This window comes from Cavia porcellus, unplaced genomic scaffold (assembly GCF_034190915.1).
Source record: "Cavia porcellus strain 051 isolate PalLab524CR breed Dunkin Hartley unplaced genomic scaffold, mCavPor4.1 scaffold_6, whole genome shotgun sequence".
Classification (NCBI taxonomy): domain Eukaryota; kingdom Metazoa; phylum Chordata; class Mammalia; order Rodentia; family Caviidae; genus Cavia; species Cavia porcellus.
Genome location: NW_026947489.1, coordinates 82,405,967 through 82,430,174, shown reverse-complemented (window position 1 = coordinate 82,430,174; position 24,208 = coordinate 82,405,967). Strand labels below are relative to the sequence as shown.

The 24,208-nt window shown below is 47.7% G+C and overlaps 1 protein-coding gene and 1 non-coding gene across 10 annotated transcripts; one reads left to right on the top strand and one right to left on the bottom strand.

Annotated features, from left to right (window-relative positions):
- Positions 1-20: 20 nt before the first annotated feature.
- Septin4 (septin 4) lies at positions 21-23,767 on the bottom strand. 9 transcript variants are annotated; one of them, XM_063251223.1, is made up of 14 exons: positions 22,198-23,767; positions 21,499-21,543; positions 20,302-20,309; positions 6,310-6,606; positions 5,858-5,951; positions 5,310-5,396; positions 4,684-4,807; positions 1,721-1,855; positions 1,490-1,607; positions 1,299-1,400; positions 1,011-1,107; positions 751-913; positions 489-588; positions 21-239 (listed from the first exon to the last, which is right to left on the bottom strand). In XM_063251223.1, exons 1-14 carry the CDS (start codon positions 23,750-23,752, stop codon positions 183-185), a joined length of 2,982 nt encoding a protein of 993 aa, XP_063107293.1. In that variant the 5' UTR covers positions 23,753-23,767; the 3' UTR covers positions 21-182. The 9 variants fall into 9 exon arrangements, with proteins under 9 accessions (XP_063107293.1, XP_005002406.1, XP_013004924.1 ...); XM_005002349.4 differs by lacking the exons at positions 20,302-20,309; positions 21,499-21,543; positions 22,198-23,767 and adding an exon at positions 11,690-11,848; XM_013149470.2 differs by lacking the exons at positions 20,302-20,309; positions 21,499-21,543; positions 22,198-23,767 and adding an exon at positions 9,072-9,275.
- On the top strand, positions 17,391-17,502 carry LOC111755976 (U6 spliceosomal RNA). The gene has a single exon (XR_002790505.1). It is a non-coding gene; the product is annotated as a U6 spliceosomal RNA (small nuclear RNA).
- Positions 23,768-24,208: the final 441 nt, after the last annotated feature.

Here is a 24,208-nt window from a genome sequence, read left to right as displayed (position 1 = left end):
TACAGACAGGGACACCAGAAGTCGCCTATAGATTTATTAAACTTTATTTCCTCTGAGTCTCTGGGGATTCAGCAGGGATGTAAGGCGAAGTGGCAGTAGCTGCAGGGGCCTGAGCAGAGCTGGTGCAGAAAGGGGCTGACATGGACAGGAAGAAGATTTAAATATCCAGGACTGAAAGCCAGTTAATGTGTCTTCATCTGTCTTTCCATTTTCTGTAGCATCTCCTGCATCCGCCGCAGCTGGAATAGGCACATGCATCAAAATGGGGCCTTCTGGAGAAGTCTATGGTACTGAGAGAAGTGTCCCCAGGCTCTAATCCCTTGAGTCAGGTTTTGGTAGTCCTTAGGTATGATGGAGACTGAGAAGACCGACAAACTGACATCCCAAATATGCTTCAGAATCAGCAATCTTGCTATTCCCAGACCAAGAGATACTGAAGTTTATAAGAGGGCCACCCAGGCTCTCAACCCCTACCATATTGCTCTCACCTCCTCATCTTTCTCTCGAATTAGCTTCTCAGTTTCTGGATCTGTCCCTGGTGGGACAGCAGGTATGGGGAAGTCAGTACCACTCTCTCGAGTCAGTTTGCTGAAAGGGAAAAGGAGGGTTGCTAAGGCTAGTGGGATGCCAGCACCAGCTTGGGCTGAGCCCAGGCCCTACAGAAGAACAAAGAACAAAGGAAGGGCTTGGTCTTCCCCAAGATTGTACTTGGGGTCATCCCTGCCAGCTTTGTCTGGCTTCTGGTCATACTTGCGATTCCGTTCCTTCACCACCAGGCGGGTCATGCTCTGGATGCACTGTGCCCGGTAGTTCTCATAATGTGTCTCCCGCGTCACATCCTTAAGGTCCTGCATGTGGGTACGCACCAGCATTGTCCTCAGCTTCACAAAGTCACAGTGCCCTGGGTTTTCCACTGCATAGCAAGGCTAGGAATCAGCCAGGGGCATGGGGAGGGAAGAGGCCCTAAGGGCCAAGAAATACCCTCCCTGGTCACAAACTCTGTTCTTTACCTTCTACGATGCCCCAAGGGTAAATTCGGCCCCGAACTCGCCGCCCTCTGGCCTCTACCACAGTGTTGCTGCCAATTACTGCAAATGGGATGCTTTCCTAAAAAAAGTTAGGGGTGCTTGTTAGCACTCCTTGTTCTCACCTGTTGCTTTCCATCTTCATCTTCATCTTCTGTTTCACTCTAGGACAGGGTCCTCTCCAACCCCAAAAGCCTTTCCTTATATGGAATTCTGCTCCCCTCTTCTGCCAGAAGAAACAAGATGGGAAGGGATGCCCTGGAGTGGCCCCACCTTTAGGGCTTGGTCCTGTAATTTGAAGTCCTCATCCTCATCAGAGTCACAATCTGGGAACTGATAGATCTTGATTCCAAAGTGCTCAATATCCTCTCGTATCTGGCAAACAGATGAGGAGCCCACAGTTCTGGAAACTCCATCCTTTCTAGAAGCCCACCTGCTCCCCTCCCCCAACCAGCTTCCCTCACTTTGCGTTTCTTGAGGTCCACTTCAGGACGTGTCAGTGTGTCCGCCTTAGCCAAGATAGGCACAATGTTGACCCGCTGATGCAGGGCCTTCATGAATTCAACATCCAATGGCCGGAGCCTGGAGAACAGGAATCTGTGACCATCTGCTAGTGGCAGCCCTGCCCCTGGTTCTCTTGGCCTGTTCCCTTGGCAGCACCCGGTGGTGCCAGGAGTCTCAGACTGGGACCATACCCGTGGCCAAAGGGTGAGATGAAGTACAGGCAGCAGTGCACCCTGTTGTCTTGGATGTTCTTGCGGTTGAGGCCACTCTCATCTCGGAAATACTGCTCAAACTGCTGGTCGATGTATTCTGCCACAGGCTTCCAGCTGGGACAGAGACAGACAAGCAGAGAAACTATGGGAGTGGAAGCTAGAGCTGCGGCTCTGGGACCGCAGAGAAGGAGCCCTTGCCTGAGCGGTGTTTTTAAGATACTCTTATTCCCTAGTTTGCTTTACTATACCTACAGGGAAATGCCTGCCTGGAACAGGGGTGTATTTCACATGTCCTGACACAGGCAGAGTTCAATGAATACTAGTTTGATGAGAAAAAAAAGACCCGGGTGACCAAAAAACAAAACAAAACAAAATCCAAAGAAAGCATAGGAAGGTAGCTATCAGTGAACACCACTGGCCAAGGAAAGCCAAGGAAGCCAAGGAAACCCCAAGTCAGGTTTACAATCTAGCTTTAGAGACTGCTCATGTATTTCCCACCCTTTCTCTGCTTCTCCAAACCTATTCTATCCTTCAAGGCCCTATCCAAGAACTAGGTTTTCCACAAAGGCTCTTCTACACACTGCTCTCCCTTTCTTTTCACCACATAAGCTGTATGTGAATATACACACACAGACATGTGCACTAACAGTCCTCTACCACATAATAATGTTTCTGTCACCTTTAGATTCCATATAGTGGTGGTCTCATAAGATCATGATGGAGCTGAAAAATCACTGTCATAACATCACAGCACCAATGCGGTGTTTATAAATAAATGTACTGTGCCGCCAGTCGTATGAAAGTATAGTATGTACACAATATGTACAGTACAAAATACGTGATGATGACAAATTATCATGCTTGTTTTATATATTTATACTACTTATAATTTTATTTTTTGGTACTGGGGATTGAACTCACGACCCCACGCTTGCCAGGTAGGTGCTTATGCTGCTGAGCTAAATCTTTGGCCTATAATTTTAGTATGACTTCTACTTATAAAAATTTTTACTGTATTATGCCACAGCAGCCTCACACATCTTGTGCTTACAGTACCTCTTTTCTTTTTCTTGTTTTTATTAGTACATATTTACAATTCTTTTTGAGACAAGGTCTTTCTATGTTGCTCAGGCTAGACTTGAACTCCTGGGCTCAAGCGATCCTCCCACCTCAGCCTTCTGTGTACTTAGCTGGGACTAGAGGCATGTGCCACTGTGCTCAGATACAATACTGCTTTATAAATGAAAAGGTTAATCTGAGAGCAGCTAAAAGAGTTGTTCCAGATCATTTGCTTAGTAGTTTCTATCCACCTGAGTTCCTGGCTTTCTGACTTAGTTAAGTGAGCCTGCCCTTACATTGTGCCTCATGAATATATGTGTTAAAGAACGTGCCCCCCGCCCCACTGGACTGTATGCCTCTCAGAGACAGGGATCATTCATAATTGTCCTGTATTACTTAAAAATGTCCAACACATGCTGGATCCCTAGATTCCTGCTGGTTGACTAAATGACTACATATGGAGGTATACCATAAACCATGAGGTAGAATTGTTATTAAGATACTTATTGAAATGAAATCATTACTTAAATTACTATTACCATGAAAGGTAAAAGAAGGTAAGTAGACTAAAGGAGAAAATAGTACTTGCTACAGTAGGACTGGTATGGTTTGGGAGAACAAGCCACGTACTGAGATGTACTGCTAAAACAGGAAGGATGATGATGATGACGATGACAACGATGATATGGAGGTCACCTTCACCCATCAGAAATACAGATGGATACCATGAGACTATGTACCATGAACTAGCTCAGTGCTATGGAAGAATGAATAAATGGCCTTCCCCTCAGAGTTCAGACTATGAAGTTGAGTTAGCTGTGCTAAAAGTCACATGTTGTAATGATAAATCATGTGATGGGGATTCAGACCACAGAAAGATCTGTAAAGTACTATTAGTCTGTGAGGCAAGTATTGAGGGTCAGCTCAATAGGTAAGGGACCTGGACTCAAAAAGGCCCATGTTTAATATGATCTACTACCATCTTGAAATGCTTGATAATTTTGAACAAGGGACCCACAGATTATGTTTCTGGCCTTGCAATTATCAAGATTCATGAACACAGTATTTTTTTTTTACAGTTTTCAATACACAGACATTATTCTTGGTGATTTTCAAATCAACTGGGTAAGGTGTTAACTGCTAGGTTTTAACAGAGGAAACAGAACTGAAGCCATTCGCTAAAGACCACACAATTACTAAACAAGATTTGAACTGTCAGTCCAGAGCTCTGAGTGCTACCTGCTTAACTTGTTCATCAAAGGCACTACCTTTGGTCCTATCTTTTTCATCCATTATACTCCTCTACTGTCATCTAACCATTACCTAAGCATCTCTCCTATTCATAAATAAATAAGTAAGAGAGGGATGAGGGAGTGTGTGTGTATGCATGTGTGGCAAAATCACCTTTTGGCAGGGAGCCTAAAGAGTATCTAGAGTTTAAATCAAGTTCCACCATCGTTTTCCTTTGCCTCTTTCTTACCTTCACCCCTCCCTCAGTGTTCCTCCATCTCCCCCTTTAACAAGACTTATTCGTGGCATCTAAAATGTTGCCGATAAAAAGGAAGGATGGAGGCTGAAGTTTACTGAGCAACAACTACTATGCGTCAGGCCCTATGCTACGCTTTTTGAAACTTTTCTTCCTTATATTTTGTTCCCACCCTCATTACAGAGTTATAGGTTGGAGTTGGAAGGAACATTAGAAACCATCTACCAATTCTATTCTTCTCACTTTACTGGAAAGGAGACAGCTGTCTAGTAAGGGGAATGACAAAGTGCTTCCTCCTGACAAGTACGATTATGTTCATGCCTACACACACCCTTGTTTATATATGGAATAGGTGGGTGGGCCAGGGGCAGCTGGGGTTGTGCTTAGTCAGACATACCACTCTGTGTTGTTGAGTGCATCCCCAAAACCTGGTGTGTCCACAATGGTGAGCCGCAGCCTTACACCTTTTTCTTCTATATCCACTGCATGTTTAGTGATCTCCACAGTTTGCATGATCCGCTCTGGAGAAGGGGGAAACTGAGGCGAGGGCAAGGGCAGGGACCTGCCCAGTCAGGACAAACTGCCCACCCCAGTCAGCTTTGCTGCCCAGACTGCCTCATCCACAGCCACCCTCCCTATTGCCTATCCACAGACTGCCTGAAGGCCTGTTCTCTGGGAACCAGCAAGGAGCACATTTCCCAACACAGGAAATGCCAGTGGCTATTGGCTCTGGCCCCAGCCTCTTCTCTGCTCCTGAATTTTTGCTTGGATTCCTGGAATCCTTTGGGAGTCAAGAGATTCATTCAGAGACCAGCATTCTTGTCCCTGCCCTGCTTCAGCACCCAAATCTTTAGGGAGCTGGCTGAGAACCGAGGGTCAGCCAGGCCTATGGGGAGAGATACAAGCTATGATTTCCAGCATGCTGGGAATGCCCCAGGGCTTCTGACTCGGTGACCCGATCTATGAGTTTAACTTCCAAAGACATCTCTGCCTGCCTGTCTCCATGCTCCTCTTCTTTCTTACCTTCAGCATTCAGGAGTTTCCGGTCTCGGTATAGATCAGTGAGGAAGAGGCTATTCACAAGAGTGGATTTACCCAGGCCAGACTCTCCTGACAGAACAGAAGGCAAGGCACCAAATCAGTAGGTTAAGATCTATAGGTCTGTGGTAACTGCTTATCAACTGGGACTAGACTAACCAAACAAGCATTTTAGAACTGAAAGGAAGCAGTGAGATGAGTTTATCCAGCAACTTCATTTGAATGAAACCAACAGACAACAAGAGCTCACCCAAGGTTATATGGAAATGGAAAATACTGTACTAGAAAACTGTTGGTTTTTTTTTTAACCTCTCCCTAATAACCCCATATACACACTTTTTGGCCATCAGAGGCTTTTGGCTATTTTGCAAAAAAAAACCCCAAAAAACCACACAGCCTTCTGCTGCTTGCTCCTTCCCCACTCTTGGCTCCTTCACACACACACACACACACACACACACACACACACACACACACCCCTATCTCAACCCCACCTAATACTCCTTGCCCAACCCAGCCCTGCCCCTTTCTACCTGCTACCATGAGGGTAAAGTCAAAGCCTTTCTTCACAGACTTTCGGTGCACTTGGTTGGGGAGGGTCGCAAAGCCCACATACTCCTTGTCATCCTAGTGGACAGGAAGATAGAAGAATCAAGGTAAGAGGCAGTAGGGGGCCCAGCACCAGTCTTCTTGCTTTCTATGTCTCTGCCCCAGGCTTAAGAAAAAGCAACAGACTCCTTGGAGTTCTCATGTAAGACTACCAATTGGGCCTTTTGCCCCCGTCTGACACTGCCAATTTCTAGTGCCTTCAGAGGCAAGACACTACAATGCGGGGATGTGGGGGCTAACAAAGGATAGAAAGCCTCAGGTGTACATTCATGGGCGCGCGCGTGTGAACACACACACCAAAGTTCTCTCTGCTCCCTCCCTGGGTCTTCCTGTACCCACCCACTGAAAGGCAAAGGCAGGGCAGGAGTCTCTCTACCTCAGAGGAATCATAGGGATCGAGCTTGCCCCATGGGCTGCGGGGCCGGGTAGAGGGGCTGAGAGGGGTGGGGGTGCAGAAGTACTGCTGGCTGTCAGAGGCCTGGGGCCATGAGGGGGGTCTGAGTGCCAGGTCATCTTCATAGAGGTCAGGGGCCTGGGGCCTTGACTCCGGGATTTGGGGCCTGGACATCCTGGTCTTGGCCTCCGGTGGGTGGCAGCTTTCACTTCCTGGAAAATCCTTCATGAACTTGCTCAGTTCTGGATCATCGGTGCTGTCCTCTAGAAAAGGCTTGATCTGGGTGTTGGGGGAGGTAAGGTGGGAGGTGCCAGGGAGGGAACCAGAAAGGAAGGACAAGGAAGAAGGTAGAAGACAAGAGAAGGTGAGGAGAGAGAAGCACTTGTGGTTAGAAAGAAAAGATACTGTAGCCATGCCAGCAGAGGTGCTCACCATACTCCCCCATCACCAGCTCACTAACCTCTCAGGGAAAAGACAGGGAAGGACCCCAGGGTCCAAGATCCCCAAGCCATGCTTTCAGTTCCAGCCCCTCTCAGCATGGTGTCTTTGGGGCTGCCCTTCCCGGGAATCTGGCTAGACTACCCCCAAAGGACTACCCTAAGGGCCAGACGGAGTAAGAGGGAACAGATAGAGGCCTGAGACCTGATGAGGCCAGGACTCAAGTGAAAGTACAGAAAGTCAGAATGGAGCAGGCAGGTAAAGTGCTGCCAGGGGGTTCTGGGCCTCTGTCTTGCTGGTCAATGGGCCAGGGACCCAGGTGCAGATTCTACTGCAGGTGCCTGCTCTCCAGGGTATGCTGCTTGGAGCTTAGTCCTACTGATCCTACTGTTACTCCAGATGTTGAGCCACACCAGAGTAATTAATTATGAATCTCCTAGACCCCAGGAGAAAAGAACAAGCCTACTAGTGGCTTCTGAGAATGGAGGGAGGTAGTTGGGGAACCAAATGAGAAATGACAGAAGGGCACAGGTAAGAGCTTGGAAGGGCTATAAGATGGCTAGACCCCAGTACCGCTGACAGCCCCCAATTGTGAGACATCTAAGTGGAAGCATTCTTAGTTGTCCCCTTACCTACCCTGCCTGGAGTTAGCAATGCAGAAAGGGATGTGGCATCATCCATGACCCACCCCAGGAAGAAGGTGATGTGCTATGTAGAGAGTAGACTGGCTCCGATGTAGAAGCCTGTTCCATCCCATCCCCAGCTTAGAAGTTGGACCCATTTCCCTCCACTCTCACTCTCAGCTCTAATCCTACAGCTTCTCCTCTGGGAGCAGTGTCCTTTGTGGGGTGCCTGGCAGTGCTGGGCTGAGCTCTGCCTCACAATATCCACGTGCCACCCCCAGACAATGGACAAGGGCTGGCTACAGAGGCTGACTCGCCCACTGGGGGTTGGCCAAGCAAGTGGGGAGTACCCTAGACCACTGTGGAGTCCCAGCCAAAGTGGGTGAGATAAGATGGTCAGAGTCTTCCTGCATACTGTGTTTTACAAACAGTAAGACATGGGGAGGCATACCAACAATCCCACCAATCCAGGAAGCTAAGGCAGGAGGATCTCAAGTTTAAGCCCAACATGGACAATTTAGCAAATTAGTGAAACCACATCAAAACCAAAAAACTTTCTGACCTAGGTGTGGTGGCACATTCCTGTAATCCCAGCACACTGAAGCAGAAGGACTGTGACAAGTTCAAAACCAGCTTGGGCTACACAGTGAGCCACGGCCAGCCTAAACTACATAGCAAGATCTCATCTCAAAAAAACAACTAAACAAACAAACACTGAAAAGCTTCTTTAAAAGTGCTGGGAACATAGGATAACTAGACCCTAAATTCAATCTCCAGTATCAAATGGGAAAAGACAGTGGATATAGGGGGAAAGTTCCCTACAAACTACTTCTAGGCTATCATCTCTCAAGTCCCCATACCTGTTGACAGCCATACCCTGCAAACCTTGCGGGTAGAAAAGGGAGTTAGCCTGAAAATGCAACCCCCACATGGGGCTTGGTGGCCAGAAGCTATCCTAAGACAAGCCTGACCTAACAAGCCTTTTTCATACACAAAATCTGTGAGGTAACTACACACCAGTTTATGCTTGTTGGCCTAGCATAATGGTTAATTGTTCCCCCTTTGACTCTCAAAAGTATCCTAATTATACAGCAACAGAGAAAGGATGGGGCTGAGGAGCAGCAGTTGGGAATTCCAGGAAATCCTGCTTTTCTCTACCATCCCATAGTGAACCAGTAATTGGTCTGGGGTGTATGACTAAGGGTGGGAGAAGGGAATGTGCTCTCCCTAGGGGGTATTAAGCAGAGCGGCATCAGGGAGAAGAGAAGGAAAGGCACTGATGGAGATCCCTAACAGCCACGATTTTCCAGCATTGCTATCAGGAAGCCAGCACCTCTCAGATGCGCATCGACAAAGAGGAAGCCAGGGGCTCTACAAGAAGAGTCAAAACACCAGGATCCTCTCCTCCTGTCTGTTGTCTGTCTTTCCCACTCCCCCAGCTCTGCTAGACACCAAATCATTTCCTGATTTTGAGCCCAAATCTCAGTCAAAGCAGGAGGTCATCACTGGGGCCTATGAACAGATTTCCACCCACCTCCCAGAGTAGCACCTTACCCCAACTTTAGTCCCCTCCTCAGGGACAGAACTGCCTTGCCATTCCAGTGAATGGTCCATGCCCCAAGCTTCAGATTCCCTGTCAGCAAACTCTAGGTCTTATTTTATCTCCCAAGCAAAGGTCCTCACACATAGAAACAGCCTTGTCTTGATGTTCCTGTTGTCTTCTGGTTTCCTGGCTTGCTCCTTTCCCTTTTTCTTTTGATCTCCCTCTGTCTCTGGCAGGGGCCAAAAAGGCCTGTGGAATATTCTTCCCCACCCCTTCTTCCCCTCCCCTTCATTTGGCTCCCACCCTCTAAGGGCAGCTAGCTGCAGCATGATCACTCAGTTTCTCTGCAGTCCCCTCCTCCTCTGATTGGCTGCCCCATGGTGCCTGCCCTCTGCCTAACCCAGTGGGCACAGCACCAACCTCCCAAATCTGTCTGCAGCACAGGCTTCTGATCCACTTGGTTTCTTCTGTTAACCCCCAAGGCCACTGAGACCTGCCTAAGAATTATGAACTGTCCCCCAAGATGACCTGGCCCATCAGTAAAAGGGGACAGCAACATAGAAGACCTATTCCCAAAAGATTCCAACCCTCTGATCTCTTTCATTTTATTATCAAGCAGCGCTGAAGCAGAGTGGGATGTCCAATAACCCAGGAATAGGTTCCATAGAGATGGCCCTTTTCTCCCAGGAGAAACTGTTGTCCTATGGCTTTCAGAAACTCGTTCCTAGATTTCTCTTTGGGAACTCCAGATACAGAGAGGTCTAAGCTCCAGGGACTCCTGCTATCCTTAGATACCTGGATCCTCCCTAGGGATCCATCAGTTCCATCACCCCATCACTTATTTTCAGAAGGTCAGTGAGGGACCTGTTAGCATTTGGTCTCTGAGGGGTATGGGTTCACAGTTACAGCAGGCTGCCATTACAGGGGCTCCAGAGCTGCCTCTTGAGACAAATAAGGGGTCTGGCTGGGAATGTCCAGATGGAATACTACCAGGACTGAGGAAGTCAGTGTTTCTGCTCGGGCCAGAAACACTCTTTGTGAGTCTGAATAGTGCCTTCATTTCAGTACCTTAATGTCCAACAGTGAACAGCCTTCTTTGCCTCTCCTGGAGGCTGGGAAGAGAAATCACTTTTAGATGAGATACCTCAAACTGCTCTGGACCTTAGAGAAAGTATATCTCAGATCACAGGATAGTAATAGATGTTCACCTATCATTTTTTTCACATGCAAATTTAAACCCCGTAGAACTTCTGGGCTAGGGAGGTCTCCCCACTGAATTTTAAAGCAGCTAGGGCACTGGCCTCCTTTGATAAGGCCCTCATAGAGGGTCTGACAGGAACCAATCAGCCTAAGGACTTGGCTGGCTTGAGTACAGAGGCTTGAGGCTGGAGACTGGTGGTGGTAGGTTATCTTTAATTAACAAAGAACAGGGTGGCCTGGGCCAAACAGAGCACCAAGACCTCAGCTGAACTGAACTTAGTGTGTGGCAGAAAAAGCCCCTCATCCCTGCTGGGCTTGGCATCAGGGATAATCAGTGCTTCCCCAGGGCATTCAGCCCTAGAACAATAAGCCTGTCCACTCCCTATGTGAGGAGGAGGAGGGGGACAGGGATAAGGACAGGCAACACTTGGCTTCTCCCAGGATCCTTCTCTGGGGAGTTATAGTGTCACTAAGACTTCCTGGCCAAAACTTGGATCTTTGCCTGGACACAGCTTGAGAGACAAGCGCCCAAAAGGGTGGCCTTTTTAGACCTAAAAGCTTCTGATTCTACAGAGCCCAGGAAGCTCCCTTATGGTGGCTGCCCATAGCCAACATCCTGCCCCACAGACTGGCCACCGATCCCCTACTGGTGTAAACAGTTTGTGCCTCCCAAGAAAAGAAGTGTTTCAGACTGGGAGGAGAGGACAGTGTGTGGCCTGGAGGCCCTGACACCCATACTTGTGTTCAAGACAGCCTCTGTCAACAACAGCAAAAGCTGGCCTCCTCACAATCAAGCATCAAAACTTCCTCCCTTGGTGCCTCCTGTGAGGCTGGCTGGTGTTACTGCTTCTCTCCCCACCACAGGCAGGTGGCAGGAATGAGTCCCCCCATAACCCCCACGCACTGCAGAGGTACTTAGTGTGTGTGTGTGTGTGTGGGGGGGCGGGAATAGATGCAGCAAGAGGAAGCTTCCCCACGGTTCTGTCCCGATAGCCAAGATACTCTCAGCTGGTAGAATGATGGCTGGCAGAGTCCTTCTCTGGGGGGTCCCTTTGGAAAAGGTCTAGGGAGTGCCCCTGCCAGGCTGTGGAAAAGATCCAGTCACGCTGTCCCTTTTTAGGAAGGCTGGCAGTGTTTGTGGGTCCCCTGTTTTCCAAAGGAAGTTGGTGCTAGCCTCTGTGCTTAGAGTAGGTGGATCAGAAAGGGTCATCCAGGTAACAGCTGATTAAGGCAAGGGCGGAGACCTTGACCAGGTTCATCGCTGACGTACCCTTTCCAGCACAAGCTAAACCCTGCAGACGGGCACCTCCCACAACATAGACCCACCCCTTCCTCCAAGATTACAGGCAGCATCTCCGGGGTCTGCTCCCTAAGTAGCCACTCGGCTTAAAGGGAGAAACTTGCAAGCAGCTACGCAGCGCCACCCGCCAGCAATGCCTGCCTGAACCCAGAGCCGGGGACAGCGCCTCCCAAAGAGCCCCCTCAGGGCCGCTCCGGAGCCGCTCAGGAACAGAGGGCCCTGAGACGCCCGGCCCTGCCCGGAGCCCGACCGCCTTACCATGGCTGCAGCCCTGGCCGGGCCGGCTCCACCTAGACAGCGCCCGAGCAACCCGCGGCTAGAGCTGCGTGCTGCCCTCGCTGCATCGCCGGCCCCCACCGCCTCCCAGAGTGCGGACCTCTAAGGGCGGGGCCAGGCGCCCGGCCGGGGCGGGGCCATCTGCCCATTGGGCGGGGCCTGTACTCTGCGGAGGAGAGTGCCTGATACCCTCTAAAGAGCAGCTCAGGTCTCGGCTTCCCATTCCAAGGTGGTTCCAGACACCTGGCTCTTCCTTAGTCTGCTCTTGTACTGAGAAGACTAGAGCCAGTATCTAAAGGTAAAGAACAGCCCACCAGAAGATGCCTTTGTAAGGGGGGATGCATTGATGGACAAAAGTCATTAAGTTACTCCAGAGATTTAGCAAAGTTTTAGGGAAGTGAAGCTGACTGGTTATTTATAGTCCATGCCCCCAACACACTTTCAGATATTCTCCACCTCCAGGTGACCTGTGAAAAAGACACAGGTTAGCAGCAGGTTTCCTCTTCACAGGACTCCCAGATTAAAGATTAAAGAGGATTTGCTGCATAAATTATACAGGGATCATCCGCTAGAAGGGTAGGAGAGGCTGAATGATTTTAGTGGGGGCGGGAAGCCTTACCTGGTGCTAGGGAACTGGGGAGGAACTCTGGAGAGGCCACCCCAGGCCCGATCCACGCCTGGCTGGGCCATTCTTCCCCTGACAGGTGAGATTGTAGTACAGGAACCTCAGCAGCTTTAGAAGCGCAGAAGGGTCACAGCACATCTCTGGGAAGATAGATGCTTGGGGGTGGGGAGCTGGTGAGGGATTTCCTGAGCTAAGCAGGTTCTGAACTTGCCAGACTCCTGTGGAAGTTTCTGGAACTATACCTGTCTCTGGCCCCCTAAAAGCGTTCCCCTAAGGGCAGGCTGATTGCTCTCTGGACAAAACTGAACAGAGCATGGTTCTCCTAAGGGAAGAAGTGCCAGACATCTGCCTACCCTGTTTCTCTCTAATCTGTGAACTACTGACCATATTTTGGGCCCATCAGAACTCAGCCCAAAGAGAAAAGAGGGCATTGAGATCAGGCTCAGAAAAACACAGGGCTGCTATTGGAGAGATGACTGGATATTTGAGAGTGGTGGATTAGGGGCTAAGGAGTGCTGTTGCTGAAAGACATCAGGGGCAAATATTCATGATCAAGTGGGCTGAGGAGAAAATTTTCTAGGTAGGTGACCTTTGTCAACTCACATCATCTTTAAGGCTCTGTTTTCACTCCCTGAAAATGAGGAAAGTTAAATTAGATTATTTCTAAATTTTAAAAAAAAGTTTCTGGCACTCTAAAAAGTAGATGCAGAGAGGTAGGAGTGTATGCTTTAGGCTTTAGAGAAAGACAGATCAGGACAGCAGCTGAAGATGCTAAAGAAAATCTGGGCCATAAAGACACCTAGGAGAAAGCCCTGGAGGCACAGGATGTGGGCCTGAAAGCTTGGCTCCAAGGATAGAGACTCCTGGACATGAAGGTTCCCAGCAATGGCCTGCGGTAGACTAGGAGAAAGGAAGCAGTACTCAAGAAAAAGACATTAAAACCAAAGGCTATTGGTTTCTAATGTCGGATTTGGGTTACACAAAGCACCACTAGTTCCAGGCCAGTAGTATTCATATATACACTCCCCTAGGAATGCCTCTTAGGTGCTTTCAGGAAACAGTCTTGTGGCCTGGTAGGGGAGGAAATTTGTGTCAAAGAAGGTAGGCCCCATTGCAAAGTCCTGTCTTTCCTTCTTGCTATTTCCCCCTCCAAGTGTGGACAGAGAAACATCTCAAAGGGCAACTTAATGGAATGCCTAGCATTTTGAAGGCCCTAACATTTTGAAGGCCTTGGATTCAATTTCAGCTCTGAGAGGTGGGGAATGGCTCAGCTAGCTTACCCTCGGCTGTCACCAGAATCCTAGCTCTTCTCTAGCACCTGCTTCTCAGGCTCCAGAGGCTATGTGTGTCCTGAGCACACTGGGTGCAGAGACCAACTTGCCTTGAGGGAAGAGAAGCCTGTGGCCATGGAACCCAGCTCCAAGTCAAGAATCAAGGAGTCTTGATGGCCCATATTCCCTTTCTAACCCTGTACCATAGGCCCACCATAACACATGCTGGGTCAAATAAAAGCTGAATACAAGTTGATTCATTCTACTTGCTCAGGCCCTTAATGCTAACCCTGTATCATTTAGAGGGCTCTGACAGAACTTGATCTTGGCGTAAGTCCCATGCATTACTGGTATCTCAGTATCTTAAAATTCACAGGCCTTCCTGGACCTCTTTTTCCCTCAGTGAAGGAGGCTGGACTCTCCCAACTCCAGTTCTCTCATTCTGCATTGACAGAGATAGGGCCCCCTATCTGGTCAGAAGCAGGGAGATATCCAGCAGCCCTTGTGTAAGTCACTGATGACTGAATGTTCTCTCCTACCTCCCCCCATGTGGTCTGACCAACTTTGCGGTCAGCACTATTCAGCTCATGGAGCTCTGGATCTTCCTTGAAATTCAACATCCCCCCAGGCATAGATGTCCCTGACCAGAGCACAGTTCCCCAAGGTACTGCTAGGGTAGAGGACTAAGTGCCTAGGAACTGGACACTTAGCTTGGCACAGAGAATCACTCCTCTGAGAAATTCATTCAGCAACCACGACTTGACCCTGATGTCCTTTCTCTTCTACTTAGGTCAGACCCACATAGTCTGTAGGGTAAACCTCCTGGTCCTCTCCTCTGGATCCTTCCTGCCTACCCACTGGTGAAGGTTGTATGGCACAGGGTTTAAGAAGACTGCATGTGGGCCAAGTCAGGGCTCAAGTTCAAAACCAATAATAAAGAATGATTACTACAAAGAAATCAGGATTTCAGATCTGCTTGACTAGCAAAGGCTCATTTTGCCTCTCAGTAACTGTTTCCCTTAAGTGATGCAAGCACTAATTGTACCTCCCTTCTCCTAGAAGTGAATGAGTCACTGATAATATAGTCAGATAGTTATGGTGGGGCCAATGGACAATCACTGGGATGTGTCTTTCAGCCTCAGCCAGTTTATCCCACAAGATCTGTGCCATGGCAAGAAACCAAAGTACCTCAAGCCTATTTCTCCCCCAACTGTCATCTACAGTCCTCCATCCTAGAGCAGAGATAAGATGTCGGTGGCAAGGTTGAGAAGCATTATGCTTCCTGGCACCTGATGAACCACTGCAGGAGGGGTATTGTAGAGCCAGCAGGGTGCTAAAAAGCAGCAATTTCCAACATCTCCTCTGAGGGAGGACAGAGCCACAGGAGCGCAGGGCTGAAAGAGACTTACATACCTCCTCGTGTGACTGACTACCCGTCAAATGCCTGTCTGCAATAACTCCTTTGCCATCCTAGCCTGTTTCAGTGTCTCTCATGCCAAAATTTCACTGACTATTAACTGTCCTTCAACCTCCAGGCACTTGAGTTATCAAGGTCTTTATTATCCTGAGCCAAAATCCGTCTCTTGTTGGCTCTCTCCAAGTACTTCCCATGCTACAAGCCTTGCTGACTCATTTCACTAGACTTTGCTTTGTCTGTGGATATCCATACCCTTTCAAATGACCCAGCTATCTACTTTTCTCTCCCAAATTAACCACAAGCCCTTCAAGGGCAGGAGAGTGTTTTCTATTTTAACCTCTGCTCTCCAATTCTATTAACATGTGAGCATGTGTTGTGATTTCTGCCTGCATGACTAGGCCCACACCCCCAGGAGCTGGCTGATCAATATGGAGTGACTAAAAGAACACACTGATTAGTTTTCCACTCTGATTTTAGAGCACAAAGCCTCGAGGCTCTGGCCTTCACTGACCCATCACTCAGCCTTAATTAATTCTAGTTGCTTTAAGCTCATGTTTACCTCCCTTGTCTCAAAATCAACATGCAAAGATACTAAAGCTACTTCCACTAAAATCTTTCCCTTCACAATTCCTGATATGGCTGAAATATTGAGGTCATTTTCTAGGACGATGTGGCTACAGATAAAGGATATCTATATTACATGGTTGAATCCCTAATACAAGATTCTCCTTAAATTGCTCCCATCTCTGATGAACAAGTTCTGAGCTCAGTTTCTTCATCTGTGGATTAGGGAGAAAGAAGTCCACCTCAAAGGTTGCTATAAAGATTCACTGACACACTTAAAATGGTACAATCACTAAAACTAACTAATGGTAGCTATTATCCCTGCTAATGAGAATATTATCAACACCAAACCAACCACTGGCAACCGTGACTATTTCAAATGCCTTCCTTCCAAAAGAGTGGGAATGTGCATGCATGTGTAATGGGTGGAGACAGATGGCAGAAGAGAGACTAGCAGAGCAATGCCTTAGACCACAGTGACGCTGGAAAGATCATCCTACTGCCACTTGTGGAGCTGGCTTTTCCAACTAGTCACCACTCCATCTCTAGAAAGCAGGCCTTGATCTCTCAGACCTACTGACCCAAATTCCTGAAAACAGCCACTGGGGAGCCCCTCTTGGAGCTGGGTGACTTTGCCTGAGGTGACTATACCATAGGAGACTTGCTGGCCCATCCTTCTATTCAAGCTCAGAGCCTGTGCTGTTCTCAGGAACTGTCTCACATTCTGTTCCCCTCCTTCAGGCCTTCATTCAGCCCCCAACATGCAGCTGTCTCTTGCTGCTGCTCTCACAGCAGCTGAGCCAAAGGCAGCTGAGGAGAGGAAGGTAGAGAGACATGGCCATTTCTGCCACACAGGACAGCCTTCTTCTGGCTAAGCAGCTGTCAGGGTGGCTTCTGGGCTACAGACTGTCTTCCTGACCCAAGTATGCTGCTCTTACTTGGAAGACTTACCATTTCAAACACCCACCACAGTACTCTGACAGAAAGATACGTTTGAGAAGGACTCCAGTCAGGGAACCAAGTAATTTCTGAAAATATATCAGGAAGTCCAAAATGAATGTGGCAAGTTTGTCACTGTGTGAGATCATTCTGGGCAGACCAACAGCAAAAAACACGAAGAGAGTCTGGTCTCAGTTCTGCCATAAAACCAAGAGGAAGACATCACATTTTCCCATCTCCCTTTCACAGGCCAAACGAGTAAACTTCCCAGGTCTCAAAGTGAAAAACAGGAAGTCACCTCATCCTGAGCTTCCAGGGGTTCTTGCTAGGGCAGAGGATACCACATCTTGCTCTGTATGACTGTTTGCTCAGTTTGACTGTATGTTCAGTTTGTACAGGGCTGAAGGCGGTTCTTGTAACACAGAAATTTTAGTGCTAAACCTTTATGAATTAGTCAACCTCGCTCGTCCCCAAATTAGCAAGTCATGGCTAGAAGTCACCGGTTTTTCATCCTGCTCTGAAACTGGCTACCCATAGTAGCTTTAGATGAACAAAGGGCCACTTGACATGATATGATGCCTGCTTCTTCCTAAGAAGCTATATAGTGGGGGTCAAGCTTCTATGAAAAACCCCCTGAGGTGTCCTGCCCCATTTTCAGCTGTTCTGCTCTATTTCAACAATTTTTTTTCACAGCTCCATTTCAGCGATGCCTTCCCCCTTTCATAGCATGATGATGCATGCCTTTAATTCGGTTACTTGGAAGGATGAGGTAGAAGGATCACAAGTTTGAGGCCAGCCTGGGCTACCCAGTGAGTACAAGGCCAGCCTGGACTACAGAGCGAGAGCCTGTCTCCAAAAGTACAAACAGTGCTCACTTCACCAGCACATACACTAAATCTGGACCCACACAAAGAACATTAGCATGAGCCCTGCACAAGGGTGACAAACAAATTCATGAAACATTCTATAACATTTTTTTAAAATGCAAACTATCAAGCAAACAAAAAGATAATTCCCTTTCCTCTTAACTTTGAGCCTCTGTGCAAAGCAAGAGGAACGGAAGAAGCAGGAAAGACATTTTTCTGAGATTCTTTTCTCAGACAGGCCACATCCCAGGATCCTGTCATGCAGGAACGCAGAGACTTCTCAGGTTCCTCAGAGGTCTTGAGTTTTCTTTAGTAGACAAAGTGCCCTTCAACAAAAGTGCCCTCAGTTTAGAAACCAAACGAAGGCTGACAGTCCTATCCCTGAGGAGTCAAATGACAAGTTACAGTAAGGACACAAGTCTGCCTCTGTATACTGAGATGGCCTCTTCTGGTTTCTGGTCTGTTTTCCAGAGTTGGTTTCTTGCATAATTGATAGAAATAGCAAGGAGAAAACCACTTGGTTATCCGACAGCTGGAGAAGTCACATTCACAGCAAGTCTTCAGGTATTTTGAAGATGCAGGACACTAGCCTCTCTTGTCAAGAATTGCTTATTTTTAGGAACTCCCCAGGGATGTGTAAGAAGGCAGCTCTGCTGAACCAACAAAACACCAAAACAAACAAAGCCAACAACCACATCATCAGGAGTGCTTTCCTCAGTCTACTACAACCTCCTCTGGGGAAACTCTAGCCCTTAATATCCCAAACCTACGGTAAGAGGCATCTATCTCTCCCATTCCTTAGAAAATAGGGCCTTGCTGGACATGGTGTCACACACTTGTAATCTCAACACTTGGGTGGCTGAGGCAGGAGGATTTCCAGGTCAAGACCAGCCTGGGCTACATAAATGAGTTCAAGGCCAGCCTGGGTTACATAGTGAGACCAGATATCAAGAAAAACAAATGAATGAATGAAGAAAATTGGGGCTTGAGGAGTCATTTGGAAAAGACAGAGAAACATGGGCTGAATTGGGCACACACACACACATACACTCTGGATCTGGTGGATCCAGAGGAACTTGTAAAGCTTCTTCCATAAGCCATGTGTTGGGGCTATACCACCAGAGAATTTCTGATGGGAGTGAAATCTGAAACAGTCAACTGTTCCTAGGTCAGAGGAACCTGAGACCTCAGACACCAGCATCACAGTCTCCAGCCTGGCGTAGCGGGGACTCTACAGCCTGGGACAGGCTGAGGAAAGCCTAACTTGCTTATATTCTAGAAGGACACTCCTTCAAGCCATCCTACCTCCAGACAGTCAGAGAAGACCAGCAGCCCAGCTTTTCTTCCCAGTTTCTAGGGAAAGCTCTGCCTCTGAACAGGGCTGGAGAGCTGTAATTATCCAGACAGGATAAGAGCTATTTTGGGAAGGAGCTGTCTTGCTGCCAAAGCTTTTGACTTCCTAAACTAAAACAAGATGCAAAGAAAAAGGGGGAAGAGGGAGGAGCCTGCTCAGTCAAAAAAGTCACATCTTGAATGAAGAGCAATAAATAGTACCTCTTCCAAAAGGTTCAAACTTGTGTTAAGGGATAAGAGGCCAGATGTTAAGATATCTCCTCCTGTCTAAACCCCCCACTAAGTCTTGCTGACTCTCTTTTCCTAACACCCTCCAAGAATACTTAGTTTGATTGTGTGTGTGTGTGTGTGTGTGTGTATGTGTTAAGACTGGGTCTTAGTTCAGGCTGGGCTTGAATTTACTATGTAACACAGACTGGCCTCAAACTCACATGGTCCTCCTATCAGCCTCCTGAATGATGGAATTACACTTCCAGTAGTTGTTTGATATATGAACACGGACTACTGCATATTGTTTAAATGTTTCCAGTGTATGACTTATTTCTTGATCCAAGTGGTCAGCTTCTCAAAGCCACAGAATATGTGTTATGAAATTCCTCCAAAAGCTCCTAGCACAGTGCCAGGTATCTGAATAACAATTATCTATGGAAGGGAGGATGGGAGAGGGAGAGAGGAAGGGAGGAAAGGAAGGAGGAAGGCAAAGGGCAACTTATTGTTTTTCATGGGTGATAATCTCTAAAAGTGGCTGCTCCTCAACTGATAGTTGAGGTCAGAGCCTTGGGCTGAATTATATCTCATAGCAGAGGGGGTGGCAGCCACATTCCTAAACACCTCCCCTTCAGCTGTTCTGTTATGTGAGCTCAGGCTGCGCTCCCCAGCCCCCATTAAGTTCCCATCTGTAATCAACTGTTCATTCTAGGCCAATCAGCCTGTGGTCAAGACTCTTTAGAGACCACTGCTAGGCTTTGGATAAAATAGGAATATGGCAAGATAAAGAATGGAAGCAGGAAAAGCTTTGACCATCTTATCAAACACAGGCCAAGCAGAGCCAAAGAACTTATGAGAACTAAAAAATGCACTGTGAAATCAGGACACTCTGCCCAATGTAGGACACAGACCTGCCAAGAGCAGAGCCCACCTATGTTTTCCAAACTGAGCACCCAAATAGTGTGTAACCCAGAAAAGCAACTCCTTTCTGAAGGATCCCAGGCAGGAGAGGCAAAAGCCAGGTGGGGACCCAACCCATGGCTACCCATTCGTCTCATAGAGCACTTGGCAATATTTATCATCTTCCAAAAGATCTCTATTCTTTCTCTCCAGAGCTACAGATAGTTCATATGACACTTCTGTGCAAATCTCCCTTGGAGGAAGGTGCAGCACAAGCAGTACACAGCTTAGCAAGTGGAACTCAGGTGCCCTTGCGGAGTGCACAGCCCTCCCAGCACAGGAACAGCAGTGTCTCCCCTTCATACCCACTTCCATCAGAGGACAGGCGTGGGACTTGGGTAAGAGGCAGGAGCACAGGAAAACTGGAAATAACCTCCTAGGAGCATTCTTACCTCCTCATCTGTTGTAATAGAGTAGAAGCCAGGCATTCCCACGGGGCAGCAAATGGAATTTAGAAAATGCCAACAGGAAGAGAAAAAGAGAATTTTACTGAAGATGCCCAGTGGAATTTGGAATAACCTGGCCCAAATCCCTTCCTCCTAACAAGTTGTCATTTACTGGGTGTCACCTGTTGCCAAGTACAATGCTAAGTGCTTTCCATGTAATAGCTTTGTTAATCTTCACAATAACCTAAGAGGAAGTCATTGTCACATGTAGTATGGGGAAACCAGGGCTTGAAGAAGGAAAGGAAATAGGACACAGGGTGCAAATCCCAGCAAGACAATTTCTAAATCCACATTTTACTACACACCTACTATAGGGAGCTTGGCTTCCCCTTCTCTGCTTTTTATCTACGGTTTAGAGGACTCATGCTGGTTGGGACTGGATTGCATTCCAAGAGCTCCCCTCTACCCAGGAACTTCTCCATCCTGAGCTCAGACCTCTGGTGTTTATGGCACACAGAGTTGAACTCAGGTCACAATACTCAAATCAAACAACTCCCTGGGGCCAAGATTCACTCTATGAAACCTAGACCTCACCATCCCCTGCCAACAGACTGTTCAGGAGTCAAAAGGAAACAAGAGAGTCATGCGAGCTGAGGACACTTCTCTTAAGGATTCTAGAGTTGGCTGTGAGAACCACTGATAACCTCAAAGGGTCGGCCCACACATCCCTGGAGATGTTCCTGAGCAGTACCCATTCACTACATTCAACATGCGGGGGGTGGGGCGCTGAGGAGGGCTCTGAGGAACCAGAGATATGAAAAGAGAACCGAACCTGAATTAGCCCTGAGTGAGACTATGAAATGGATAGTTTGCTTGGTTTGTTTATTTTGCTTTGCTTTGGCACCTGACAGGTAATACCAGCTAAATTGAAATGGCAAAGAAGATTTAAATTGTCATTCATTCTGAAGTTATTTCCCATTCAAAGATGACTCTTGAAAACAAAAACTCAAATTCTCAAACAGATAGCTCTAATGATGGAATCTGAAGCAAGAAGAAAACTTCCTCTGCTCCTTCAGGTCTAAACTCCAGCACGTACTCACCTAAAACCTCAGTTCTAGAAAGAGATACACGGAAGCCACTCTCTGCCTATCCTGCTACTCCCCAGGGCCCCACAGTGGATCAACAGGAGAGAAGAGTACAGACCTTTTAGCCACCAGATGATTCGATTTTGCATTTCCTCAGAGACATCTAAAAGTAACAGAGAGACTGTTGCTTTTCTCTGTCAGATGACAGCTCTCCCCGACATACACACTACTTATATCTCCCTTTCTAGCTTATGTTGCTACCCGAAGGTACACTCAACACTTGATCTTCCCTAAGAAGCTCCTCTCACCTATGACCAAATATCACATTGCCACTACTTCTCTCCCTTTTTCCACCCTTCCTCTGTGCCATTTGTAACACTTATTTCCCCTCCTGGAATCCTAAGTCCCAGCTCATCGACACCCCACCTATCTCACTTTGATGCCAGATTACTTCCTTGACACCCTTATCCTTCATAACAGCCCTTACTAGCCCTCACCCCTGCTCAGTTCTTCATCTCCACTCTCAGGAACCAGCTTCAATCCCTGCAAACCACTCTACTACGTTCCACTGAAAAGTTAAGCAGCACTGCCTGGAAGAGTCAATGCCTGATGGGCATCAGGTATCATCATCAATGTCATTAGCTTGGTGCTCAGAGAAGCTGGCAGGAAAAGCATGGAACACTGTACTCATGGAGAGCTTTGGCACTTGGCAGCAGAGCACCTCTGAGGCCAAGACTGAAGAGGGGGCCTTTCCTGCCCACCCCAATGTTCCACCTCACTAACTTGGGGTTGCACCTGGACAGTCTTCTTCACATACCCAGGAAGAAAGCATTAAACCTTTGATTGAGTTGTTTGCAGGTGTGCTTGAAGTCCTGTGGCAATTCTGTCAATGGTGACTGGCTTGAAGACACCTTCAGTGATGATGGTAGTGGTGGGCTTGCCTTCTGTCTCTGGAATATCAGGTCCTCACAGAAAGGAATTGAGTCCATTTCATAAAGTGATCTTAATGTGTCTATGGGAGGAGGGGACTTAGGCTCAAAATCAGGTGTTGTCGGCCGGCTTTGGGGCATTTCAACTTGAGGATTCAGTAAGGCCCACCATGAGGAGTCAGGACCATACTTAGGTAAGGATCGAGGAGGTAAAGGCCGAGGAGTCAGTTCCAGTTCTGCATGAGTGGAGGGCTTTTGCAAGGGTTCTGGATACCTGATTGCAGGTCCAGGGGACATGTAGTTCGTTTCTGCAGGTCTTTGGGTTTGCTGCTTATGAGTGGACACTGGCATGGCATATAGGTGAGATTTTCGTGGGCTTTCAGACACTACTCGAGCTGTAGCACGAAGAGTTGACTGCACTGACTGTCCTCCTGAGGGCTTGGTGACCCTGTGGCTGACTTTGTTGTCTCGGATTGAGGATTTCACGCAGGTCTCCACATCTGGTGATATTAAGACCTTTGAGGGCCTGGTCTCAGTGTAGACAGAATTTTTGTAGAGATACTCAGGTTCTGAATGTGCAGGAGGAACTTGATGTCCACCATCTAAATCTTTAAGGACAGAGAGTTTAAGGGATGATGACAATTTCATATTCCTATGCAACGCCTTAGGTTCTGAAAGAACTGAGGAGTGAGGATCCATTTGTGACTCTTGGGCAGGACTCCTTCTATAAACTGCTTGGTAGGCTGTAGGGAGCGGGCTGCTGCCATACTCTGGGCTAGTGGGACTCCTTGGAGATCTGGCCTCACCAGTCAAAATCTTTCCAATGGGCTCGGTTTGTACTGCTTCATCCTTTGGATTAGCTGAAATCCTGCGAGGAACTCTGACCCCTTGGGGGTTCTGGACCTTGGAAGGTGGGTCTTCTTCTTGATAGTTTTGTGATTTTACATTATCTTTCTCATCTATGAAACTCAAGCGGCGGGAGGATCTGGCATCTGAGGTCAATGAGGTGCAACAGCCAACCTCACACCCTGACTTGATCTTACCCCCTCTTCTAGTTGCTCCCTCTTTGACATTCCGACATATGCTTACAGGATGGGCAGGTGTTGTCTGACTTTGCTGGCTCTTTTGCTGAGAGGGACCATGTGATCGAGTCTCAGTTCCTCGAGGGGTGGATGGTGCATAGAGGCTGGTCCCTGACGGAGGGGACAGAGTGTGAAGAGAGTATGATGCTGAGTGGGGAGCGGTGGGAAGTGCAGCTTCGACTCTTTGGAGGGAAGAAGGGCTCTGAGACCTGGCAGCATTTCGCTGACTTGTGGTAAAAACGTACCTGTGTCCCCGCTGGGAGGTAGGGCTAGCAAACTCAGGCTCTCTGTGTGCTACCTTGGACCCAGATTTATTTGTCTTGAGTATCTGAAAGACTGTGCCCTTCTGTGTAGATGCCATATTGTATCAGTTAGCTTGTCTTCAAGATTTTACTGAAGCCTTATTATTTACCCTCAGTTTTAAAAGCTGCTGTTCTTGGGCTCCCATCAAACTGGATGTTGTTCTAAGAGTCTCCTTAGCTACTTCTCTGTCTGATGATGTCATAAAGAAAAAGAGTTCCCTATTAAATATCCTCTCACGCAGCCATAATTCTTCAGAGAAACCCAAGCAATACCCAAGAGGAAAATGAATTTATCTTTGGACTTGAGACTACCAAGCCTTTGGCCAAGTTCAAAACAAACTTGGGATTTCCTGATATAAAGAAGACTCCAGACCCTTCCTTACGCTCCCCAGGTAGCAGTAGGATTTCTCAAGGACTCATCCAGAGAAGTCTGCCAGAAAAATCCTTTGAAAGCCAGAATATTCAAAGTTATCATATTGTGTCAGCACCAGATTTAATAAGTCACCTGGTATTGT

What these genes read in the sequence shown, in the direction of transcription:
- Septin4 (XM_063251223.1), bottom strand. Translation starts at nt 23,752, where the DNA reads ATGGCATCTACACAGAAGGGCACAGTCTTTCAGATACTCAAGACAAAT. An exon ending in GTTTAATGCTTTCTTCCTGG is followed by an intron (nt 21,544 to 22,197) that starts GTATGTGAAGAA and finishes TGTTACTTTTAG; the next exon opens with ATGTCTCTGAGGAAATGCAA. An exon ending in ATCCCTATGATTCCTCTGAG is followed by an intron (nt 5,952 to 6,309) that starts GTAGAGAGACTC and finishes CCTGTCCACTAG; the next exon opens with GATGACAAGGAGTATGTGGG.